This window comes from Pezoporus flaviventris, unplaced genomic scaffold (genome assembly GCF_033815535.1).
Source record: "Pezoporus flaviventris isolate CSIRO_AGI_PZ_B2104156 unplaced genomic scaffold, CSIRO_AGI_Pfla_v1 ptg000041l, whole genome shotgun sequence".
NCBI classification, from domain to species: domain Eukaryota; kingdom Metazoa; phylum Chordata; class Aves; order Psittaciformes; family Psittacidae; genus Pezoporus; species Pezoporus flaviventris.
The window spans coordinates 5,763,621-5,783,853 of NW_026892589.1; the positions used below are offsets into that span (position 1 = coordinate 5,763,621).

At 59.4% G+C, this 20,233-nt stretch overlaps 2 protein-coding genes across 4 annotated transcripts; one reads left to right on the top strand and one right to left on the bottom strand.

Moving 5' to 3' along the window:
• Window positions 1-572: 572 nt before the first annotated feature.
• Window positions 573-3,795, bottom strand: GSC2 (goosecoid homeobox 2). Its single transcript, XM_061465661.1, has 3 exons — window positions 2,110-3,795; window positions 1,379-1,626; window positions 573-849 (listed from the first exon to the last, which is right to left on the bottom strand). Exons 1-3 carry the CDS (start codon window positions 2,417-2,419, stop codon window positions 745-747), a joined length of 663 nt encoding a protein of 220 aa, XP_061321645.1. The 5' UTR covers window positions 2,420-3,795; the 3' UTR covers window positions 573-744.
• Window positions 3,796-5,294: 1,499 nt separating this feature from the next.
• On the top strand, window positions 5,295-20,157 carry LOC133275830 (tRNA (32-2'-O)-methyltransferase regulator THADA-like). Of its 3 annotated transcripts, none has more exons than XM_061466040.1 (31): window positions 5,516-6,309; window positions 6,961-7,138; window positions 7,365-7,451; window positions 7,735-7,762; window positions 8,094-8,242; window positions 8,434-8,556; window positions 8,786-8,906; window positions 9,130-9,281; window positions 9,410-9,494; window positions 9,789-9,925; window positions 10,340-10,537; window positions 10,920-11,604; window positions 11,682-11,834; window positions 11,912-12,021; window positions 12,157-12,317; window positions 12,544-12,710; window positions 12,928-13,113; window positions 13,671-13,798; window positions 14,395-14,538; window positions 14,784-14,888; window positions 15,077-15,277; window positions 15,670-15,820; window positions 15,929-16,163; window positions 16,306-16,545; window positions 16,680-16,905; window positions 17,025-17,231; window positions 17,427-17,665; window positions 18,174-18,356; window positions 18,828-19,094; window positions 19,191-19,396; window positions 19,496-20,157. In XM_061466040.1, exons 1-31 carry the CDS (start codon window positions 6,188-6,190, stop codon window positions 19,765-19,767), a joined length of 5,646 nt encoding a protein of 1,881 aa, XP_061322024.1. In that variant the 5' UTR covers window positions 5,516-6,187; the 3' UTR covers window positions 19,768-20,157. The 3 variants fall into 3 exon arrangements, 2 of the variants coding, with proteins under 2 accessions (XP_061322024.1, XP_061322023.1); XM_061466039.1 differs by having other exon boundaries at window positions 5,518-6,309; window positions 13,650-13,798; XR_009745692.1 differs by lacking the exons at window positions 18,828-19,094; window positions 19,191-19,396; window positions 19,496-20,157 and having other exon boundaries at window positions 5,295-6,309; window positions 13,650-13,798; window positions 17,510-17,665; window positions 18,174-18,311.
• Window positions 20,158-20,233: the final 76 nt, after the last annotated feature.

Below are 20,233 nucleotides of genomic sequence, written 5' to 3' on the forward strand. Positions count from 1 at the left end.
GTGCCACGCGGATGGGCTGTGCCGCGCTGCGGAGCCCTCTGCCCACAGCCCCCCTCAGCGCACCGGGGAGCGCGCACCGCCGCTTGGGCGGTTGGGGCCGCGGGAGGCCGGCCCGCGGCGGTGGGCGAGGCACGGCCCAGCGCGTACGGAGCGGCGGGACGGGGGCGTTCACTTGCCTCGCTGCCGCCGTTGTGCTTGGCCCTGCCCGGGACGCGCACAGGGAGAGCGGTGCGGGGAGAGCAGGGCGCTCGCTGTGCCAGCCCCTCGCACCGCAGCGCGGGGTCCCCTCCTGCATGGGGAGGGCCCGGTGTCGTTGTTAAGGGTCATCCCCAAAAGCAACTGCAGGTGCCATGGAGGTGCTGGAAGTAGGAAACATTCATTCGTGTGTTGCACGTGTACAGCAGTGAAACAAGCACAAATACTGCCCGCACGGAGCAAGACGAGGAGAGGAGTCTCCCCTCCTCTTGAAGCACACACACTGAACACTGGCATCGCTCTGTCCCCTGCACGGGCCTTGGCATCTGAGGGTCAATGCCTGGCGAGTTACGTGCCACATGAGCTAGGTCTGGGAGAGAACCTTGGATGTGAATGTGCCGTGTCTGCTTTCAGCTGCCCTCATCCTCTGGGAATCACAGATTCCCTTTTGCCTCATTAGTCCCCCCTCGGGTCACCCCCTACAGAACCTGTCAGCTATGGGAAATGGGTGCGCTGGGCGTGCAGCTGCTGAGATGCAGCCTGTGACCGCTAACAGCTCTCCTCGGGGGACTTCCTGGTGCCTTGAAGGACCAGTGCCGAGGCGGACGCCCTCTTCTGATGCCGCCACTTGGCCCGACGGTTTTTAAACCACACCTGTAAAGCGTAAAGCAAGAAAAGAAATTTCACATCCCATGTGTTGCTTGGAAGGGAGACAGCAGCTTACACCCTTGGACTGTACAGCATAAGCTTTAGCGTACTGTAATACACCTCCCAGTATAAGGGTATGGTACAGAATGTAGTGAGCCTCTCCCCCGCGATCTTGCTCAGTACATGTAAGGGGGACAAGAGAACTGTGACCCCCCCCCTCCCCCCCGGCAAATTCAGAAGTCACACAGATCACGTAAATAAGGAATAAACACTTCAGTGAGGGGATGAGCTGAATTGGGCCTCTGTGTGTTTATACAGGTGATTCTAGGAGAGAGAGAGGGTGTAAGTTTGTGGGGCCAGATACCTGAACAAACCAGCCCAGCAGATCTGTTTCCTATTACTCTGTTGTTTGCCAGACCTAAACAGTGTTCTGTCAAATACCCAACAATGGTTTTTAAACTGAGGCCCTGGGTCTGCATCCCCTGGTCTGTGTTCTTGGGGGCAAACAGCACCCTACCGGGAGGCAGGATCTCACCTCTACCCTCTCCTCCTTCAGGTGAATGCGGTTTGCGAGGTGCTCGCGGGTGATGACGTCCGGGTACTGGTTCTGATGGAACAGCGTCTCCAGAGCCTGCAGCTGCTCCTCGGTGAATATGGTGCGGTGCCGGCGCGTCCGGCGCTGGATCTGGTGGCAACTCTGCAGCTCGGCTGGGTTCCCCTGGGGACTCTTACAGACCCTGGCTGCTGAGTGGAAGAGCTGCATGGGCCAGGGGAACCGGGTGTCTGCAAGGGGAGATGTACCGCAGCACCGTTAGGTGTGGGGGGCTGAAACACATCTTCCTCAAGGCAGTTCAGGCAGAAGTTCATCCGCACATCTTGTTTGGCAGGAGGCAGCCAGCATGGGTGACAAGCTGTGTGATCACCATGCAAGCGAGAGAAGGGCTTAGGGCATCACTTTTAGGCAGCACAACCATGGAGCCCCGCACTTCGCAGAGAACTTCCACCCCTAGAAGCATCATGTCTCAAATGTTTTACACTAAACCAGTAATATCAAGTAATAGAACCTGCTGCCTTTCAAGCCTTGGTAGCATTGCAGGTAAAAGTGCCTGCTCTTTGGAGCTCAGCTCCTGGAGCTGGGATCTGAGACCACTGTGGTGGCAGGTCAAATGCTGTATTGTGACTCAATGCCCAGGTTTTCCCCTGCACATGGTTCTGGCACCAGTCCCTTCACAAGCCCAGTGCCATGAATAGAACCCAAACACTCACCCAGCCAGCTTGGGGAGTCCTGCAGGGAACGGGTGCTCGTGTGAGAACAGCAGCAGCAGTTGCAGCCTGCTCCTTCCAGCTCTTCCTCTTCTTCTTCCTCCTCCTCCTCCTGCAGGGAGCTGGCTGGGATGGTCTCCAGCTCACACAGACCCATGGGTGTGCAGTCCAAGATGCTCCGGAGGCACAGCGGGACCAGGACCTGGGGCCTCTTCTCTGCTGGGCTGGAGAGGATGTCCTCGATGCTGAATGAACACGGCTTCTTTACGCCTCTCTTGTCGGTGCTGGCATCTGACCCTGGCTCTGAAGACATCTTCTGCCAGCAGCAGTGGCCACAGGAATGGAGAGCTCAGGCTGAAGGGATTTGCCCTCTGTGTTCTGACTCCACAGTGGGGTCTCACAAGCCAAAACACAGCTTACATAGCTTTTGAAATGGAGTGGCAAAGACATCCGGAATCGCTGCTTTGTCTTGGCATTTCAAGTGTCTGTCACTCTCACAGCTGAGATTTTATTTTATACAGACACACACTTTTTCTCCTTCTATCCCAGCTGCTTTATGACTGAAGCCACCCTAAATTTATATATATAGAGAGAGATATAATCCCTTTGGAAAGAAAACCATAAACCCCCCTGTGAATAAAATAAATTCTAACTAATCTTGGCAGCTTTGTGAAGGGTTAGTGTGGATCTAAGATTTAGCTAATCCCACAAAAATGACTGGAAAAGGAAATCTGATTTCTCCATCTCGGGTGTAGATTTGAGGTGGTTATGATCTCCATTGTGCTGCAGCCTCCGATCCAAGGAAGGGGGAGGATAGCTGTTCCCAGCTCAGAAATGGACCAGAGGATTAACTCCTTAAAAGAAGCAAATTATCCCTTTCTCTGGGCAAATGAAAGCTTTCCCATCAAAAGAGAGCTGTCATATCACACAATATGAGAGAGGAGAGAGTTCAGCTTAATAAAAAATCATTTTTAATGATAGCACAGCCTTTGGCTGTGCCAGAACTCTCTGCAAAAGTTGATTTATTTTCTGCTGAAACTGGAGAAATTGTATTTTCCCTCCTTCCCCTTTCCTCCACCTCTGCTGCCCTAATCACAGTGATAATGCAGATGCTTTGCATGTATCCAGCATAATCTTTGTAAGGATTCAAAGCCCTTAATAAATTAGATTACTGACAGCTTGCGGCAGCTCTGTGGCACAGCTTAGTGGCATGGAGCCACCTCTGTACAGCTGAGCTTCAGCCCTGCTTGGCATTTGCAATGCTGGAGAATGATTGCTGCCCACTGCCTTCATGTGCAGGCAGGCAGGGAGGTCCCACAGCAGCCCAGGCAGGGTGCCACAGCTGATGGATGCTTCAGCGAGCCCGGAGCAGCCTGGACATGCTGCCTGGAGCAGCCAGGCTTCCCCAAAGCTTCATCAGTTCAATTCCCAGCTTCTTCTGTCCAGTGAGAGAAACTGGGGTGAGGCCATGGCCGAGAGAGGTGGCTTGGGACAGGAGGGGACGCCTGGCACCAACCAGCCTGAGGGCAAACAGCAAGGCCAGGCAGATGCGATCCACAGGAGGACAGAGGACACCTTCCATCTTGGGTTTGTAACTGAAATGAGCAGCTCCAGTTAAAAGAGAGAAGATGTGGTCAAGCTCGGGTTGCTTGGGAAATTTAAACCCAACTTCTCTTGCCTTCAGTGTGGTTTAAGCAAGGCTTCAGGAACGCTTTCCCTAGTGGTGTTTCTTTGCAGGGGAAAGAAGATACCAGTCCCACTCCCAGTACAGCAGGGAGACACACAAATGAGTGCTGTGAAACCACTGCACACCAAAGGTCCTCGTGGCACCTCGTGACTTCACACTGAATAGCCCAGCAACTGCTCCAGCACTGCTCAAAAACGAGAGCCAGTCTCCAGGAGAGCCCCCTCTCAGTCCCCATTCTTTGCTCCTGGGCTCTGCTTTCTGCCTCCCCTTCCTCTGCCTGCTGGTCTCCCAGTGCTGGGAAGGGATGTCCCATAGCCACCCTACCTGTGACGCTCAAATCTCTGTTAAATCTCACTTAAAACCAAACCACTATTGTTTCTTCAGTCCCTTTATCTGCCTCTCTTTTTCAGCTCTTCCAGTGGCATAACATAAGTTATAACCATGCTCTGTGAACCTTCACGTTTTCTACAGGTTTGACAGGAGAATACCTTTGTAGCCATCAGGTCTGGACATGTTCACTGCTGCCCTGCCAAGGTGTCAGTGCTCCAGAGAGGTATTGGGGATCCACTAATGCCAGGAATCATTGCAATTTGCTCCCAGCTTTTAAGCACGTACCCAAGCACTGACATGGGAATGGATGTGGGGCCAGGTTCTGCTCCCCACACTGTGCTGCTCCAGAGGGACTGTAGGCAGGTGAGCTGGGACATGTCGTGACCCGATGCAGGATCAGACCCTTTCTGCTCTTGGCTGTAATAATCATACACCCAAAGCAGATTAATTTTCCTTCCCCATCCTTAACAAAGGACACTTTCACCTGGCCTCCTCTGCCCATCCCTGCTTCCCACCACACACACACTTAGCCTATTAGGATCTCTGCTGATTGCTTTCTTTCATTCCTCCCGTACCTTTCACTTCAGAAAATGGACTGGTAATACTTCTTTTATCAAAGAATTATGGGATTTAGGACCCAGATCTTACAAAGAGACTTTTGATAGCTGCTGGTAATCAAATCCCAATCGGCTGCCACTTCTCTGCACCCTGTTACCGGAGAGGAATAAAGGAAAGGGATTTCTGATGGTCTGTTTACTGAGCCTCCAGGAGATAGGATCGCTGGGCTATTTCATATTAGAAAAGGAAAGGAAAATAAAACAAGAAAGAAAAAACGTGCAGACAAGGGAGGACAATATAGATATAGATAAAAAGAAAAGAAACAGGCTCTTATCATTTTCTTATTGGTTAAGGAGATTCTAAAGCCATTATAGAGGATTAGCAAAAAGGTTAATCTGCTTTCGCCGTTCACTTGTCAAAAGGGAATTTTATAGGGTTCGAAAATCCTTCCTATGGTGAAACCAGAAAAAAATCCCCCTCTCCCACCCTCGGCCCCCCTTTCTGCAGGCAGCACAAGGGGATGGGAACAGGAGCTTTGGAGACCCTAAAACACAGGAGAACCCTCCCCTGCCTTGCCCCTGCCTGGCTGCTGGCACCCACGGGGCTCTGGTTTGGCAGCCCTTCTCCCCAATCCCTTATCCCCCATGTGGGTTGGCCGTGGTGCTCAGGGAATGGAGGAGCAGGTCTGAGGGACGTGACCATCATCCTGTGTTGCTCTGCCTTACCTGGGGTAAACCCTGTGCTGCTTCCCTGGTGATTTTGGCAGCAATCAGGATAAATCTGGACCCCTGGCTGGATTTGGGCTTCCAGGCTGGTTTCTAAAGCAGAGCAGGGATGGATGCTGCTGGCAAATGATGCCAAAATATACAGGCAGGGGCCTCTCTGTGCCCACGCACAGCGCTTGCCCAACGGAGCCACATCTCAGTGTCCTCTTGGTCACACAGTTCAGATGCTGGTTTGTGCCAGCTTTGCTGTCCTGTGATGCCACCTCATGCAAACTGCCCACGACCATCACTTGCCCAGTGCCACTGTAAGAAATAATAGAGGGGAAAAAACATCTGTCAAGGGTAAAACCAGCAAGAAGCACTTTTGTGGCAGCTGCTGGGTGATGCTTAGTGGGATGCATTAGTCAGGGGTTTAAGAAAGACACAGAAATTACAGAATCATGGAACAGTTTGGGGACCTCAAAATCGCGCCTGTTAAAATAGCTCAACCCTGTGCCAACTGGCAAAAAGAACCCAAATAAAACCATTTGGATTTGATGATCATTCTCATGAATCAAAGGCCATTCCATCCCGCAGGAAGGAGGCCCTTCACTGGCTCTTAGTGTGGATCCAGCATCCTGACGAAGGCAACCGCCGGGCGGGGAGGCTCGCCTGCATCCTCTGCCTTCATCCAGGACACCCAGCGGTGCCCGGAGCTTCCCGCAGCCCCGGAGCCCGCCCGCGTGCCCGGGGGACAGCGGTAGGGGGGGCCGCTGAGCAGGCAGGAGCGCGGCCGAGCTCTATGGTGCCGTCCCCGGCCATGGGAGCCGAGCGGGAGGCGCAGGCCTGCGCTGAATTCTACGGGGCGCTGGCTATCGCCCAGCCGGTGCTCTCCTGCCTGCAATGCCTGCGGCAGTTCGCCGGGTAAGAGGACGGACCTCGGGCGAGGAACTCCCGGTATCCCCCCAGGGGTGCGGGTCCATCGGGAGTCCCGCGGCGTGGAGCACCCCGAGCATCCCCCCGGGCACGCGTATCGGCATCCCCCAGCGCGGGTACCCCGAGCATCCCCCCCTGGCGCGAATACCGGCATGTCCCGGGCATGGGTACCCCGAGCATCCCCCTGGGCACGGGTTGGGACGGAGGGAGGGAAGCTCGGCTCCGTACCCGGCCAGAGCCACCGTTCCTTCCCAGCCTGCTCTGCAGCAGCGGAGCAGCCGTTCGTAGGATTTTTTGTGTCTTTCTGCCATCCCACACCCCCCGCCCCACCGCCCCACCGCGGGCTTGTATTCGCCAGAACGGACCCAATGCAATGCTGAGTGCAACTGGGAGAGAGGATCATTGCAAGCAGGGGCACCCCAGCCCTAATCCCTGTCAAGGTGCGGCACCCCTACTCCAAATCATGCTGGGGCACCTCCTTCCCCCCCCCCCCCCCAATCTCCACCAGGCCATGGCACCTCCACCTCAATCCACATTGAGCTGGGGCACCCCTATCCCAATCCACATTAAGATGGGGCATGACCACCCTAATCCCCACTGAGCCCAAGGTATCCTCACCCCATCCTCATCCTGTTTCAGGAGTACTGCCAAGAGATGCCGAGACAAGCACCTGGAGGAGGCTCTGCTGCAGTCACGGGCACTGAGCGAGGGTCTGCAGGCGCTGGGTGAGGCAGAGGCAAGGCCTCTGCTCCGCTGTGTCCTGGCTTTCCAGATGGAGGCAACCAGCAACTCCAGCTCCTTCCAGAAACTGGAACAGGTCCGTAATGCAACTGGCAGGGCTGCAGCTTCAGAGCAGTTATTAGCCATAAGTGCAAGTGGTGGTCTCGCCCAGCTGTGCTTGCAGTGGCACAGCTCTCATGCAGTGCATCCTCACCAGCAAAGGGGCCTCAGTGCCACCACCCTGCTCTCCTGAAAGCTGCACTCTGCAGTGGGTAGCTAATGGGGTCTGGGCAGACCCACTGACTTGGGCTGTCTCTTGGCAGATCGTGACCCAGCTGGCAGTGGGGAAGGAAGCCGTGCTGGCCCAGGAGGTGGGCTTGCTGCTGTCTGGCCTGGCCCCGCAGGGAGAGGTGAGAGAACCCCGGTTCTGTGGTGGCACTGGCTTTGCAGGGGCTTGGCTGGAACCCGTGTGTGACAGGGACCTCCTGGTTTGGGCTGCCCGGGGTCCTTTGCTTCTCTTCCCACCACTGCGGGGGTTTGACGTTGCTTGCAGCTGGTGACACATGGCTGCTCCTCACACCAGCCCTTTGGTCACCCCTGGGACAGCTTCAGGTGCAGGCAGGACCCTCCTGCCCAAGGCACTGAGCCCCAGCATGTTCTCATGTGGGACAAACTGTCCTTCTGCCCCCACAGGTGCTGTCTCCTGGGGACCTTCAGTCAGGTCAGTCTCTGCTCCTTCCCCTCTAGAGGTTTCTTCCAGCCCACACCACCAATGCACAGGACACCCCTGCCCACCCAGACCGGGTCCTCTGTGCTCGTGGGAGAGGGGACAGGGATCAGCCGGATCTGTGGGATCCCTGCAGAGACCCCAGTAGCACCCAATGGCTCTGCTCACCCCCTCTGTGACAACTGGAAACCAGACAAAGCCAGAGCATCCCCTGCATCCCAGCCCCATCCTCACCCTGCTTACCGGCAGCACGGTCCTTGGCTTAACCGGGAGCAGGGCTGGCTGTGGGCAGCGGCAGGGGCTGATGCTGTCCCCTCGCTTGCAGTGTGCCTGTTCATGGAGGAGAGCAGCCTGGGCCGGCAGCATTGGCAGCAGAACCTGGCCCCGCTGCTGCAGCGCCTGGCCACCACCCTGCGCTGGGTGCTGCAGAGCCAGCCTGCACCCAGCACCACGTGGGGCTACCTGGTCATCAAGGTGAGAGCCAAATCCGGCAGCAGGGGAAGGATCAGCCCCCGCAAGGACCGGCCAGGCGCCGGCAGCGATGCGCGGGAGGGATGTAACGCACAGAGCCTCTTCGAATGGCCATCCCTGGGGAATCACAGCTCTTTCAGAGGTGAGGGATACTGACAGCCATCCCGCGGGCCCCGGCCCTCCTGCTCCTCCAGGCCTGCCTCCAGCTCTTCCAGGCGCTGCCGAAGGACGTGGCCCCCCTGGTGTGGAGCGCAGAGGGGAAGAGCGAGACCCTGCAGAGCCTCTTGGGGATGCTGCTGGAGGTGGTGTGGGGGAAGGTGCGTATGGCCCCGGGGAGGGATGGTGCTGCCCGGCCCGAGAAGCAGAGCAGTGCCATCCTTCCGGGGTGCTTTCCCCGTTTCCCTCCCTGAGGGAAGCTGCAGGGATAGCCCCAGTGTCTGGGGTGTCCGAGGGACCCTGTGTAATTGCCCCTATGGGCGTGGAGGGGGTGGTTAAATGGTTTAAATGGTGTTTTGAGCTGTGCCTTTGCCTCCCTTGCAAGTCCAGGCCCTGAACAAGGACACGAGGCTGCTGGTGGGCACAGCCCTGAGCATGCTGGTAAACATGGCTCCCCAGCCTGAGCATGGGGCCAGTGCCGTGCTGGGCCTCTTCCAGCTCCCCAAGCAAGGTGCGTGCTCCATCCCGAGCCAGGGATGGCCTCTCGGGATGGGGGTGTCATGGACAGGGTGTGAGGGGACAGAGACCAGTGCCAGTCACCAGCAGTCCAGGCTGGACTCTGCTGCTGTATCTGGCTCTCTGGGTCGCTCTGGGATGAGCTGGGGCAGTCTGCACTCAGAGCAGTGTTGGGGTTTGCAGTCTTTCTGCCATCCAATGCAGCCCTTTCCCACCAGGCACAGGGGAGCTGAAGTTCGGGGAGCTGGCAGTGGAGACCCCCACTGTCCTGGAGCCAGATGGGCTGGAGAAGCTGGTGCTCACCAGAGGTTTGCTGACGTGCTGCAAGGTGGACATCCTCAGCTGCCAGCTGGAGAGCTTCACACACAAGGTAGGAGAGCTCCAAGCCAGCGGCCAAGGCTTGAGAGAGCCCTTGGAGAGGGCTGCAGCCACTGGTGGGGTTTTCTCCCCCTGGAAAGCCTGCCCCTGCCTGCTCCCTGGGTCACTGTGCTCCCACAGGCCTGTCTGCTGCTGGATGTGATCTTTCCCACTATGTGTGTCCTGACCAAGGAGCAGAAGGACTGCCACTACTACTGCTTCCAAGGTAATAAGCGATGACCTCCCTATGGTGGGGAGGTTTGAGAGGTTCCCTGTGCTAATGCCGCACGGAACACCCATGGCACTTCATCTGCTCCCAGGGAAGATGCTTTATGGATCCTGGCAGCTGTTTTGGAAGCTAATTTCTGCTCCAGCACAATGGATGCTCTTGGGCTCTTGTGTAGTTAACAGGGAAACCTTTCCCTTTGCACATGTGGTCCTTAAGCCCAGCAGCCTGTGCCAGCTCTGCTGCAGAGTGGTCTCAGGGTGAGGGTTGCAGTGGAGCTCTGTTCTTTTGCAGCCTGTGCCCTGTGGCTGCAGCGCCTGCGGGATACTCTGCCTGCTCTCTGGTCCCTGAAGGGGACCCGCATCTTGGCCCAGGACACCGAGCTCCTCCAGCAGCTCCTCCAGCTGGTGTGGGACAATGCTGAGACCCCGGTAAGGCCAGGGTGCTGCAGCAGCCAGACACAGCCCTTCCTTGACCCGGCTCCGCTCCTGTTCCCCTGCCCATAACACACCCCTGCCTGTTTCAGCTCCGTAAAGCCTGTTTCAACCCCCTTCCCTGTGTCTGCCCTCTGTCAGGGCAGAGGCACCCATGGTGCTGAGGCTGGGACATGTCACACATGACCTCTTCAGGGCCGTGTCTCAGTGCTTCACCCACTCATGGGTGCAGTCCCTGTCTGTCTACATCTGCTGGCTCACTGCCTGGCATCCCCACACCCCAGCTCCTAGACCCACGGTTGCCAGCCAGTACTGAAAGTCCACAGATACAGGAAAGCAAAGGGTCTTTCCTGACAGCAAGACAGGAGAGGGGGTCCACCCTAACCACTCCTGCTACTGTCCTGCCCCCAGGTGGAAGGGGTGTCCGAGTTCATCCACAGCTCCTTCCGACTGCTCCTGGAGATCTACCACCTTGAGTGCCAGCACTTCCAGGACCAGGAGAGACCCCTCTACCAACAGATGCTGCAGAGGGTGGTCTCGATGCCATGGCAAATCAAAGCCAGATATGTGCCCCTCTGTGCCATCGTCCCCTATGTGGGCAGCCAGCAGGTAGGAAAGGTGGGGGGACAGGGAAGTTCTGTCCCAGCTGTCACTGCTGCCAGGGTGGCACAGCCACTGCCTGCTGCCTGTCACCTCCTGCCCAGCTCAGCCATGCCGGCAGGCAGCCTTTCCAGCCAGAGAGGCCCTTATAGCATCTCCCAAGGGACAGCATCCTTGGTGGGGTAGTGAGCTGCAGCAACAGCGATGCATCCCTGGGGACCACCAGCAGGGAGGGAAGCTTTGCCTGTTGATGCCCACCAAAAACTGGCCAAAAGCCACTTGGGATACCAGAGATGCTCAGTGCCATGGGCGACCACAGTGTGGTCCGTCCCCCGTCCCCCCCCATGTAGCCTTCATTCTGACAGGCTGCTGCTGTCTGCCTTTCTCGCAGGTGCTGGACACCTACCGGGACCTGCCGCAGCACCTCCTGAGCTGCCTCTCCACCAACCACCTGTGTCCTGCAGCCGCCGAGGTCTACAGGGCCCTGGTGCGGCAGCAGTGCGCGGAGCAGCGGGGCTCTGCGGAGGCTGTGGCGGAGCGGTGGGCGCTGTGCTGGCTGCCGCTGCTCTCCCAGGCGCTCTGCTCCCCCCTGCCCATCCTGCAGAGCAACGCCGCCAACTACCTGCTCGCCTGGACCCTGCGGCAGCTCCCGGCCGCCCAGGCACCTCTGGCCGCCCGGTTCAGTGGCCAGGACACGGCGTCGCTCCGGGCTTGGGTCTCACTGCTGAAGGCACAGAAGAGCGTGGCGGGGGCTCTGCCGCTGCACGGCGAGGCGCTGGAGCGGCTCTGCCGCTGCCTGGGGGCCCGCGAGGAGGGCGTGCGGCTGGCGGCAATGGGGCTGCTCTGCTGCAGCCCCAGCACCAACCAGCCCCTGTCGGGCACCGAGGTGCGGCTGCTGCGGCAGTTCCTGCCCCTCAACCTCAACTGCGACTCCTCCTCGTTCCGGCAGCTGCTGCAGGCGGCGGTGAGGAAGGCGCTGGTGCGGCTGCGGGACAGCTCCCTGGCCCAGCTGCGGGGGAAGGAGCCCCGAGACCCCGACCCCAGCGAGGGAGAGGGGCAGCTTGCACAGGCAGTAGGTGAGGCGGCCGCCCCGCAGCCTCCGTCAGAGCCCTGCGGGATGCACTTCACTCGCTGCCATGCTCTCTGCCCGCAGGCTTTGTGGAGTGGCTGCTGCAGCTCAGCATCGCCTCGCTCAGCCCAGGCTCCAACTTCCAAAGGAAGAAGACAGGTCTGCTGCTCCTGTCCGCTGTGTTGGAGACCTGCACAGACACTTGGAGCCCCGACAAGAGGAAAGGCCAGCCCCCACGTGAGTATGAGCATCACCTCTCAGCTGTGGGGTGCTCCCCACCAACTCTGTCACACCACCCCTTGTCCCCACCGCAGGGACCATGGCCACGCTGCTGAGCTACGCCAGGCAGAGCAGCTGCTGGGACTTCTTCTCCCAGCCCAATTTGTTGGCACTGCTGAGCTGCTTGCAGGACAGCACTAATGAGGTGAGCCTGTAAAGACGAGGCGAGATCATAAAGATGCCTCAGCGCCGAGCAGGCTTGGAGGGGAAGGCCACCACGCTTCCCTCCTGCCCCATTCTGGCTGCTTTCCTTCTTCCCAATCCCCCCCCGTCTTGACAGATCAGAGACTTGGCCTCCGAGCTGCTCGTGCGCTACTTTCCCCCTGTGTTCCCCGAGCCCATCGCCCTGGCTCTCTTCCAGCTGGCCCAGGACACCCTGGGCAGCCCCAGAGTGCAGGAAGCTGAAGCCGGAGCTGTGCTGATGAAGACCATCCTGCAGAAGTAAGAGCTCACAGCCTTCCCCTCCCCACAGTGGCACTGCAGCCCCCGAGAGTGTGTCCGCAGCGCAGGTGTCTCACCAGGATCTGCGTTTATAGCTCAGGGCAGCAATGGCTTGGGTCTGAAATAGCTTTGCACTGGGGAGCTGGACCAGGGTGCAGGAGCTGCATAGCGTAAGACTGACAGAAAACTCCCTTGTCCTCACAGCAGCATCTGCCTCTTCCCCCAGGTCAGACAGCGGCATCATGAAGAGCCTGGCCCTGAAGGCCGAAGCACCCCTGACTCTGCCCAACCGAGGCCTGTGCTTTGCTCAGCACCTTCTGCACATGCTGCAAGCCCAGTACGCTGCGGCGCGCCAGGACCTGCTGCAGGCAGCAGCCACCACGCCAATGCACGGTACGGCCCCAGCGGTTCCTGCAGCAGCTCTTGCTCTGGGAGTCTGGAGCAGGCAGGACTCAGTGCTGATGCCTTGTCCTTGCCTCAGTTTCCCTGCATTGCTGCACCACCTGCCCAGTGTGCCCCTTCCCCAGGGGCCCTGCTCACTCCCTGCCCCGGAGCCATTCCGGCCTCAGGCTGGGCAGGGGAGCTGTGACCAGAGCTGGTGTTTGTGCAGGAGTCATCGCAGCCCTGCGGAGGTGCCTGCTCCACGTGCCGGAGGTGGCTGCCTCCATGCGGGCAGCGGAGCTGGCGCAGAGCTGGCAGGAGCTGCTCACCCGCCTCGTGACCACGGCAAGGGACATCACCTCCTTCCTCCTGGGAGCTCTGCAGAGCCAGCAAGGCCCTGGTGCTGATGAGCAAGGTGAGCGTGTCCCCAGGGGGAACCAGCCTCGGGAGCCATTGACGCAGCCATCCTTGACCCAGCAGCTCTCCAGGCCTGGGGAATGCACTTTGGGCTCGCTGCCTGTAGCAGGGGCAGCAGTGGGGCCAGGCAGAGGTTGGCCCAGGAGCGAGGTCCAAAGCAGGACACCTGGGGCAAGGGTGCTGCAGAATGCTCTGGAAATTGCAGGAGCAGAGTGACTGGTGCCTGGGTCCGAGTCCCTTTCTCAACTGCATGTGAGAACAGCAGCAGAAGTAAAGGCTAGAACATTCTAGAAGCATCAAGGCACTTGCCAGGTTGAAGTAGCTGGGAAAGCAGGGGCTGATGGAGCACTTACAGCAATGGCTCAGGAAGAGCAGCAGGGCAAAGCATACCTGCATACATTGCAAGACAGGGGCCACTGCCATTTATGTCACTCCAAATGGGACAGCGGGTCCCCCAAACCCCCAACAACATCCCTCTACCCCACATGCCCCACAGGCTCTGCCCCATTCATACCAGGCTTCTCCCTTTCACAGCTGCTGCCCCATCGTTTGCAGACATGGGGAACGCCATAGGCTCCCTCATCATGCTGGGCAAAGGCAGGGTACAGGAAGAAGAGGAGGACTCAGTCTTGCTGTCAGAGGAACACAGCCTGATCCTGACCTGCTGCTGGGTATCAGTGAAGGTAAGCACCCCTCCCCATAGCACTGGAAAGAGGAGCAGCCTGGCACAGCACCCACCACCCAGCCCACCCCACCTGCCGGTTCTTCAGCTCCCCTTGGGGCATTCACCCTCCCTGGGGAGACAAAAGGGTGAATCTCTGCCCTTACCTTGGAGCTGCCAGACCCATCCTCACCCCTGCCAGGGAGGATGTGACCACTGAAAGCAGCCACCTCCCTGCCTGCCCCTATGAACCCAGCTGGTTCCCAGGCACTGACAGACCCCAGCTGTGGCAGAGCCAGTCTTCCCAGCTTGCAGCCCTGCAGCCACCCATCACAGCCCCCTTCTGACAGCCGCCCATCACAGCATCTCCTCCACAGCCTCACCAGATGCCTGGAAAAAGGCCATCTCTGCTACTCACACCTTGCAGCTGGCAGGGACGCTGCCATGCTGTGGAGCTTGTGCATGCTCATGGCCATGTCGGTAGCACCGGCAACCGAGAGCGCCCATGCTGGGAGTGGTGGCAGCATCTGCTGTGCTTCCCCGAGGGAGCAGTGGTGGGGCAGGGCAGGAATGGGGCAGCCCTGCTGCCAGTCCTGGTGACCTTCTGCTTCTTCCCAGGAGATAGGGCTGCTCCTGGGGGGCCTGGCCGAGCTGCTGCTGGCCCCAGGGCTGCCGGCTGGATCGGGGCCCCTGCTTTCACTGCCCACCCTGCAGATGGCCGCAAGGGTGTTCCGGGAAATCCTGCTGCGGTGTCGGCACTGGGTAAGAGCGTGTCCTACCCCTGCTGCCCTGCCCTGGGCCAGTAGCTGGGGCTTCTTACTGGTGTGCAGGGAGGGTGAGGCAGGGTCTGATCTGGGGCAGGACATGGGGCACAGTTGGAAGCCCCATCTGGCATCCTAGTGTCAAATCCCATCATGTCCCCGCACTATCATGTCTTCCTGCTTGCTTCTGCCCCTTTGCAAAGAGGTTTCTGGGGACTGGGGGGGCCTGACACTTCTCTGCCCTAGGGAGCAGTGGAGGGCTGCAGCACCGGCTTCATCAAATTCTGTGCCGCTCTGCTGAACCACCCAGATGTGGAGCTGCAGGCCATCCCGCAGACCATGCTGGAGCAGGTACCATGCTCATTCTGCCCCATATTCCCCCTGTGCCCTGGGGAACCTCAGGGCTGTGTCCCTGTGTTCCCCCACATTGGGGCTGCTGCAGTGCAAGGTTGGTGCAGCCGATGCCCTCCCCTGCAGAGCAGCTGCAGGCTCTGGCCAGCAGGTTTCCAGCCGTATTTTGGATGGGTTTTGTTCCTCAGGGCTTAGAAGCACTGAGCGGACCCAGGAGCAGCTCAATCACACGCCGTGCCGCCGGCTTCCCCGTGCTCTTCCTCTGCATCGTCAGCGGGGAGGCCCCGGCGCAGGCACGGCCGCTGCTGACCCACTGTGTCCAGACACTGCTGGCCTTGGCCAGCACAGCCCTGCCGCAGGACTGGGACCAGACCCTCGACCTCCCCCAGGTGAGAGCGGTGGGCACTGACCTCCTGGCTGCTATAGCTTGTTTGAGGACAGGGTGACCTGTGCCAGGTCCTGTAAAGGGGGTTGCGCTGGGTACCCCAGCCCAACCACATCCCCGACAGTGCTCAAGGCTAGGTCGGACGGGGCTTGGAGCAACCTGCTCCAGTGGAAGGTGTCCCTGCCCGTGGCAGGGAGTTGGAACTGGATGAGCTTCAAGGTGCCTTCCAAACCAAACCATTCTGTGAGTCTGTGAGACTGCGCTAGTGCAGAGACCACAGCAGCCCAAGAGCTGATGGCCCCTTGGTCCCACCCTCTCTTCCCTGACCTTCCCTTTGCACAGAAGCACAAGCCCCCTCCCCGTGCAGTGCTGCTGAGCCCCTCATGCTCTCCCCAGGTGTGTGCCCTCCATGTGCTGCAGACGCTGGTCCATGGCACGGGGCTGGGCAGCGCGCTGCTGTGGCACACCACGCCGATGGTGGCCCTGTCTTTGCGGGGCCTTGGCTCGCCCTGCTGGGCCATGAGGAATGCAGCCATCCAGCTCTTCAGTGAGTACCGAGGGGAGAGATTCGTGGGGTTCCAACCTGGCTGGGGCAAAGTGTGGGGCATCGGGCAGGGAATGGATGGGACCTGATGCTGATTTATGCTCTGTGCAGGCGCCCTCACATCCCGGCTCCTGGGCCAGCAGCGGAGCCGTGGGGAGAGCTGCCCGATGGAGGGACTGAGCCTGCAGGCATTCCTGGGGCAGCACCCGCAGCTGGGGGCTGTGCTGCTGGGAGAGCTGGAGGCAGCCGAAGGGCCCATGCCAGCGGGGCCCTGCCTGCGCCCTGCACTCCATGCGATCCTCACCTTCCTGGCCCAGCTGCAGCCTGGTGCTGATGGCCCCAGCAGGTAAGGGGCAGTGGGGATGCTCTGCCCCATCCAAGGGCTCCCGCGATGGGATGTGGTCTCGTGGTGCTGGGGATGGCTCTGGTCTTCTGGGGGTTTTGCTCCAGCCAGAGCATCACCGTGTGGTGTCCTTTTTGCTTTACAGCCCCTCTGATCGCTTCCTGGAGCCGCTGCTGGGGCTGGCAGGGAGCCCCATCTATGCTGTGCGAGCGATGGCTGCCAAGGCACTGGTGCCCGTCATCCCACTGCCCCGGCGCCCTGGGTTCCTCCTGCAGCTGGCCCAGCAGCTCCCCACAACACCCAGACAGGTCCGCTCGCACAATGCTGTCCATGGGCGCCTGCTGCAGATGCAGGCGCTGCTGGCGCCCACTGCGGGCACCAATGGGTGAGTGTTCCTGTGCCATGCCCCTGCCCATGTCACTCTGCACCAAGACGCAGCTTTTGGCCACAGAGCGCCCTGTGCTGAGCAGCGATGAGCAGCGTGGTGAGCAGTGTGGTGAGCAGTGTGTCTCCCCACAGGCTGTCGGCTGAGATGCTGCACCCTGTGGCTCTGCAACTGGAGGCACGTGTTTGGCTGCTCACCCCTGCCCAGCGCTGCCCGCTCATCCGTGATGCCTTCCTCCGGGTCCTCACCCTTCTGCCCGCATCCTTCAGCCCTAGCTTGGCCCAGAGCATCCATGATGCCATCAGCACTGAGCTGGGCAGCCTCCCGCCAGGAGGCAAGCCAGGATGTGTCGAGCTGCAGGTATCACTGCCTGCCAGGACAAGCATGGCCATGGCCTTCCTGGCAGTGAGCCTGGGGTGGGACATGGGTCCCATCACTTGAGGCTGAGCGTTGGAAGGGGAATCTTGGTTTGCTTCCAGGTGGGCCTGGCCGTACTCCACCAAACGATGGCCCGCTTCATGTGCAGTGAGGCAGTGCGGCTGGCGGATAGCAAGAGGATTGGTGCTGTCTGCTCACTTGTCCAGCAGTCAAATCCTGATGTCCAGCTTGCCATCCTGAGCTGGGCGATCGCCAGGAAGGAAGGAACGTGTGAGGAGCTGGAGAAGGCTCTCGGGCTAACATTGCTGGTATGGCAAGGCTCAAAAGTCACTAAGTAAAGCAGAAGGTCCCCAATGCACTGTGCAGGTGGGACCCTGGGTGCTCTCTGAGAAGCACAGTGCTCCCTGGGCTGAGGGTGCAGGCACTTGCCTGGTTGTGCTGAGGTTGCCACCGTGTTGTGTCAGGGCCACTAACCATGTACCTTCTTTCCCACTGTCAACTAGGAGAGCTTGCGGTCGGTGCTGCAAGAGAGAAGGGACAGAGAGTTCCTGAGATTGTACCTTGAGGCTTTGCTGCATCTTTACAGAGACCCCTCCTCGTGGTCCCAGGAAGCTTCCCGTAAGCTCCAGGGCTCCTCGGCAGCATGCCTGGAGATGCTGCTGCACATGGTGGAAACTGAGTGTCCTGGTCCCGATCTCCTCTTCCAGGCGCTGTGTGCTGCCAGCCTGCTGCTCACCCACTGGTAGGTCCCTGCTGCTGCCAAGGCTTCAGCCCGACCCTTCCAGGAGACTTCTCCTTAGTCCTTGCTGGAAACAGAGCTGTGACTTCTCATCTACCTGAAAGGAGGTTGTAGTGAGGTGGGGGTCGGTCTCTTCTCCCAAGTAACAAGAGGTAATGGCCTCAAGCTGCACCAGGGGAGGTTTAGATTGGATATTAGGAAAAAAATCTTCACTGAGAGGGTGGTCAGGTATTGAAACAGGCTGCCCAGGGCAATGGTGAAATCACCATCCCTGGAAGTGTTCAGACAACATGTACATGAGGCCCTTAGTGACCGGGTTTAGTGGTGGTCTTGGTAGTCCTGGGGTAGTGGCTGGACTTGATGAACTTAAAGGTCTTTTTCCAAATGAGTTGATTCTATGATTTACAAATCGCATCTTTGCATCTGGGTCCTGCAGTCTCAGGGCAGGCGGTAGCTGCCATCCGCTGGATGGAGCTCAAGGTGTTCTGAGTTCCCTGTGCTTCCCTGGCAGGTTTGGGGATGAGGACGGCGCGCTGGTCCAGCGGTGGTGCGCGGCGCTGGAGGAGTGCAGCCGCTCCGCTGCGTGCGAGGAGCTGCGGCTGGCGGCTGCCCGCTCGCTGCAGACAGCAGGTGCTGCCGTGGTGCGGCGGTCCCTGCGTGCTGCCTGTCCTGTGCTTGTCCCCGTGGCTCTGCGGTAGGTCACTGAGCACATCCCCTGGCCGCATACATCCCCATTGCCCGTGGCTGCAACGCATTCCCAATAGCACTGCTCTTGGAGCCCCAGCCCCAGGGTGCTGTGGGTTAGCTGACTGTGAAGGATGTCCCCTACAAAAAACTCAGGGGATTTAAAGAAAACCCCACTCATTCAAAAATCAGCAGCACCCAAGCCTACAGAACGTTTGTGGGTGGCATTTTAATAGAAGCAACCAGTCCTTTCTGTGCAGCAAATTGCACTGCTGGGTCCCACAGCCCCTGTTGCAGTCCCTGCCCTCCCCAGCTGCCAGCGCTTGGGTGGTGGCTCTGCCTTTCACAACCCGGGAGAAAAGGCCCTCGGGGAAACATTCCCCTAGGAGGTCTCATCCTTCCCTCCCCTCCAGGCAGGCTGGGGGTGCTCTGAGGAGTGCAGTGACCTTCCTTTCCCTTCCCTTCCCTTCCCTCTCCCCAGGCTGATAAATGTGGGCATTCACCTTCTGCAAGACGAGGAGCGGGAGGTCCGGCACGAGGCCGCGGGTTTCGCCAGCCTCCTGCAGCAGGACCCTGGGGAGCCGCTCCACGACAGCTGCGTCTTTGTTCAGGACAACGTGGGGCTGCAGGGCCTCCTGCGGCTCCTCCTGGCAGAGTTTGGGGAGCACCCTGAAACCTTTGACATGCTGCTGCAGCACCTCCCTGTCCTAGATCTCAGGGGCATCGTGAAGGAGCTGGAGGCCAACAAGTGAGTTGCCGGACCTGTGGGCAGGAGGTACAGGGGAGCACAGGATACCATGGGGCTGGCCTTTGGCTTCACTTGTACCTCATCTTTCTCCCCTAGAGCCGTCAGCCTGTACAAAGAGGATGAACCCAATGTTTTTGCGGAGCCGGCTGTCCTGGCACGGCAGCTGCTTCCCATCCTGCTGCAGCTCCTGGAGAAGGCATCCACCAGCATTGCAGTCCGTGCCTCGGCTCTGCACTGGTTGACAGCCACAGGCCCCGGTGTCCTGCACGACCTGCAGTACTGCAAGCAGCACTGGAGCCAAGGTACGGCACAGCGTGCAGCCTTGGGACAGGCAAGCTGGTGTCCTTGTCCCCAGGCCAGCTCTGCCATGCTCATAGCTCCTTTGCCTGCTCTCTCCACAGAAGCCGCTGCCTGCTGTGGGATGAAGGCACTGGGCTGTGCCAAGCTGCACGCAGCCATGGCCGTGCTGCTGGTGAGGGCCCGGCTGGCGGCACAGGCGCTGCAGGTGCTGGGGGAAGATGCTGCCACCGTGCCAGGGCTGGGCTGTGGCACCCAGGAGCTGGAGCAGGAGCTGGAGCTGGTGCAGGGGCTGCTGGCGCAGCACGGGCTGGCCCCTGTGCCCTGCCAGGGCAATGCGCTGGGGGAGCCGGGACCACCATCTGGGGCTGCCTGACAGCTCCAGGCACAGAGCAGCATCACACTGAGCCCCGCAGCCGCGTCCCTCCATTTGCTGGATGCTGTCTGTGGCCACCAGCCAGGACTGCAGGTTCGGTGGTGTAACTCAGGGGACCCCCACTCCCTGTGCGGGACACACTCACTTTGTTCCCAGTGTTTTCTAACTCTCCACCCCAAGGACACCAGTGCAGCGTCGCCTTGGCCTGTGCCTATGCTCTTGCTTGCGGCATTCCTGCCCTCAGGTCTGGCTGGGAGGAGGGGACATGCTCCCTGGAGCTTTGCCCCATCTTGTGCTGCTCAGCTCCCAGCACGTGTTTTTTTAGCTCATGGTCAACCTGGGCTTTTATCCCAAATAAAGAGACCAAGAGCATCATCCCCATTGAAGCCTTGTGGTTTCCCTGCTCCGGAGGGGCAGGGGGAGAGGGGGAGGCGGCAGGAGCTGGGTGCATCCTGGGGCAGCAAAC

What these genes read in the sequence shown, in the direction of transcription:
- LOC133275830 (XM_061466039.1), top strand. Translation starts at nt 6,188, where the DNA reads ATGGTGCCGTCCCCGGCCATGGGAGCCGAGCGGGAGGCGCAGGCCTGC. An exon ending in TCCTGGGGACCTTCAGTCAG is followed by an intron (nt 7,763 to 8,093) that starts GTCAGTCTCTGC and finishes CCTCGCTTGCAG; the next exon opens with TGTGCCTGTTCATGGAGGAG. An exon ending in ATGAAGACCATCCTGCAGAA is followed by an intron (nt 12,318 to 12,543) that starts GTAAGAGCTCAC and finishes CTCTTCCCCCAG; the next exon opens with GTCAGACAGCGGCATCATGA.
- GSC2 (XM_061465661.1), bottom strand. Translation starts at nt 2,419, where the DNA reads ATGTCTTCAGAGCCAGGGTCAGATGCCAGCACCGACAAGAGAGGCGTA. An exon ending in GGACTCCCCAAGCTGGCTGG is followed by an intron (nt 1,627 to 2,109) that starts GTGAGTGTTTGG and finishes CTCCCCTTGCAG; the next exon opens with ACACCCGGTTCCCCTGGCCC. An exon ending in TGAAGGAGGAGAGGGTAGAG is followed by an intron (nt 850 to 1,378) that starts GTGAGATCCTGC and finishes TACGCTTTACAG; the next exon opens with GTGTGGTTTAAAAACCGTCG.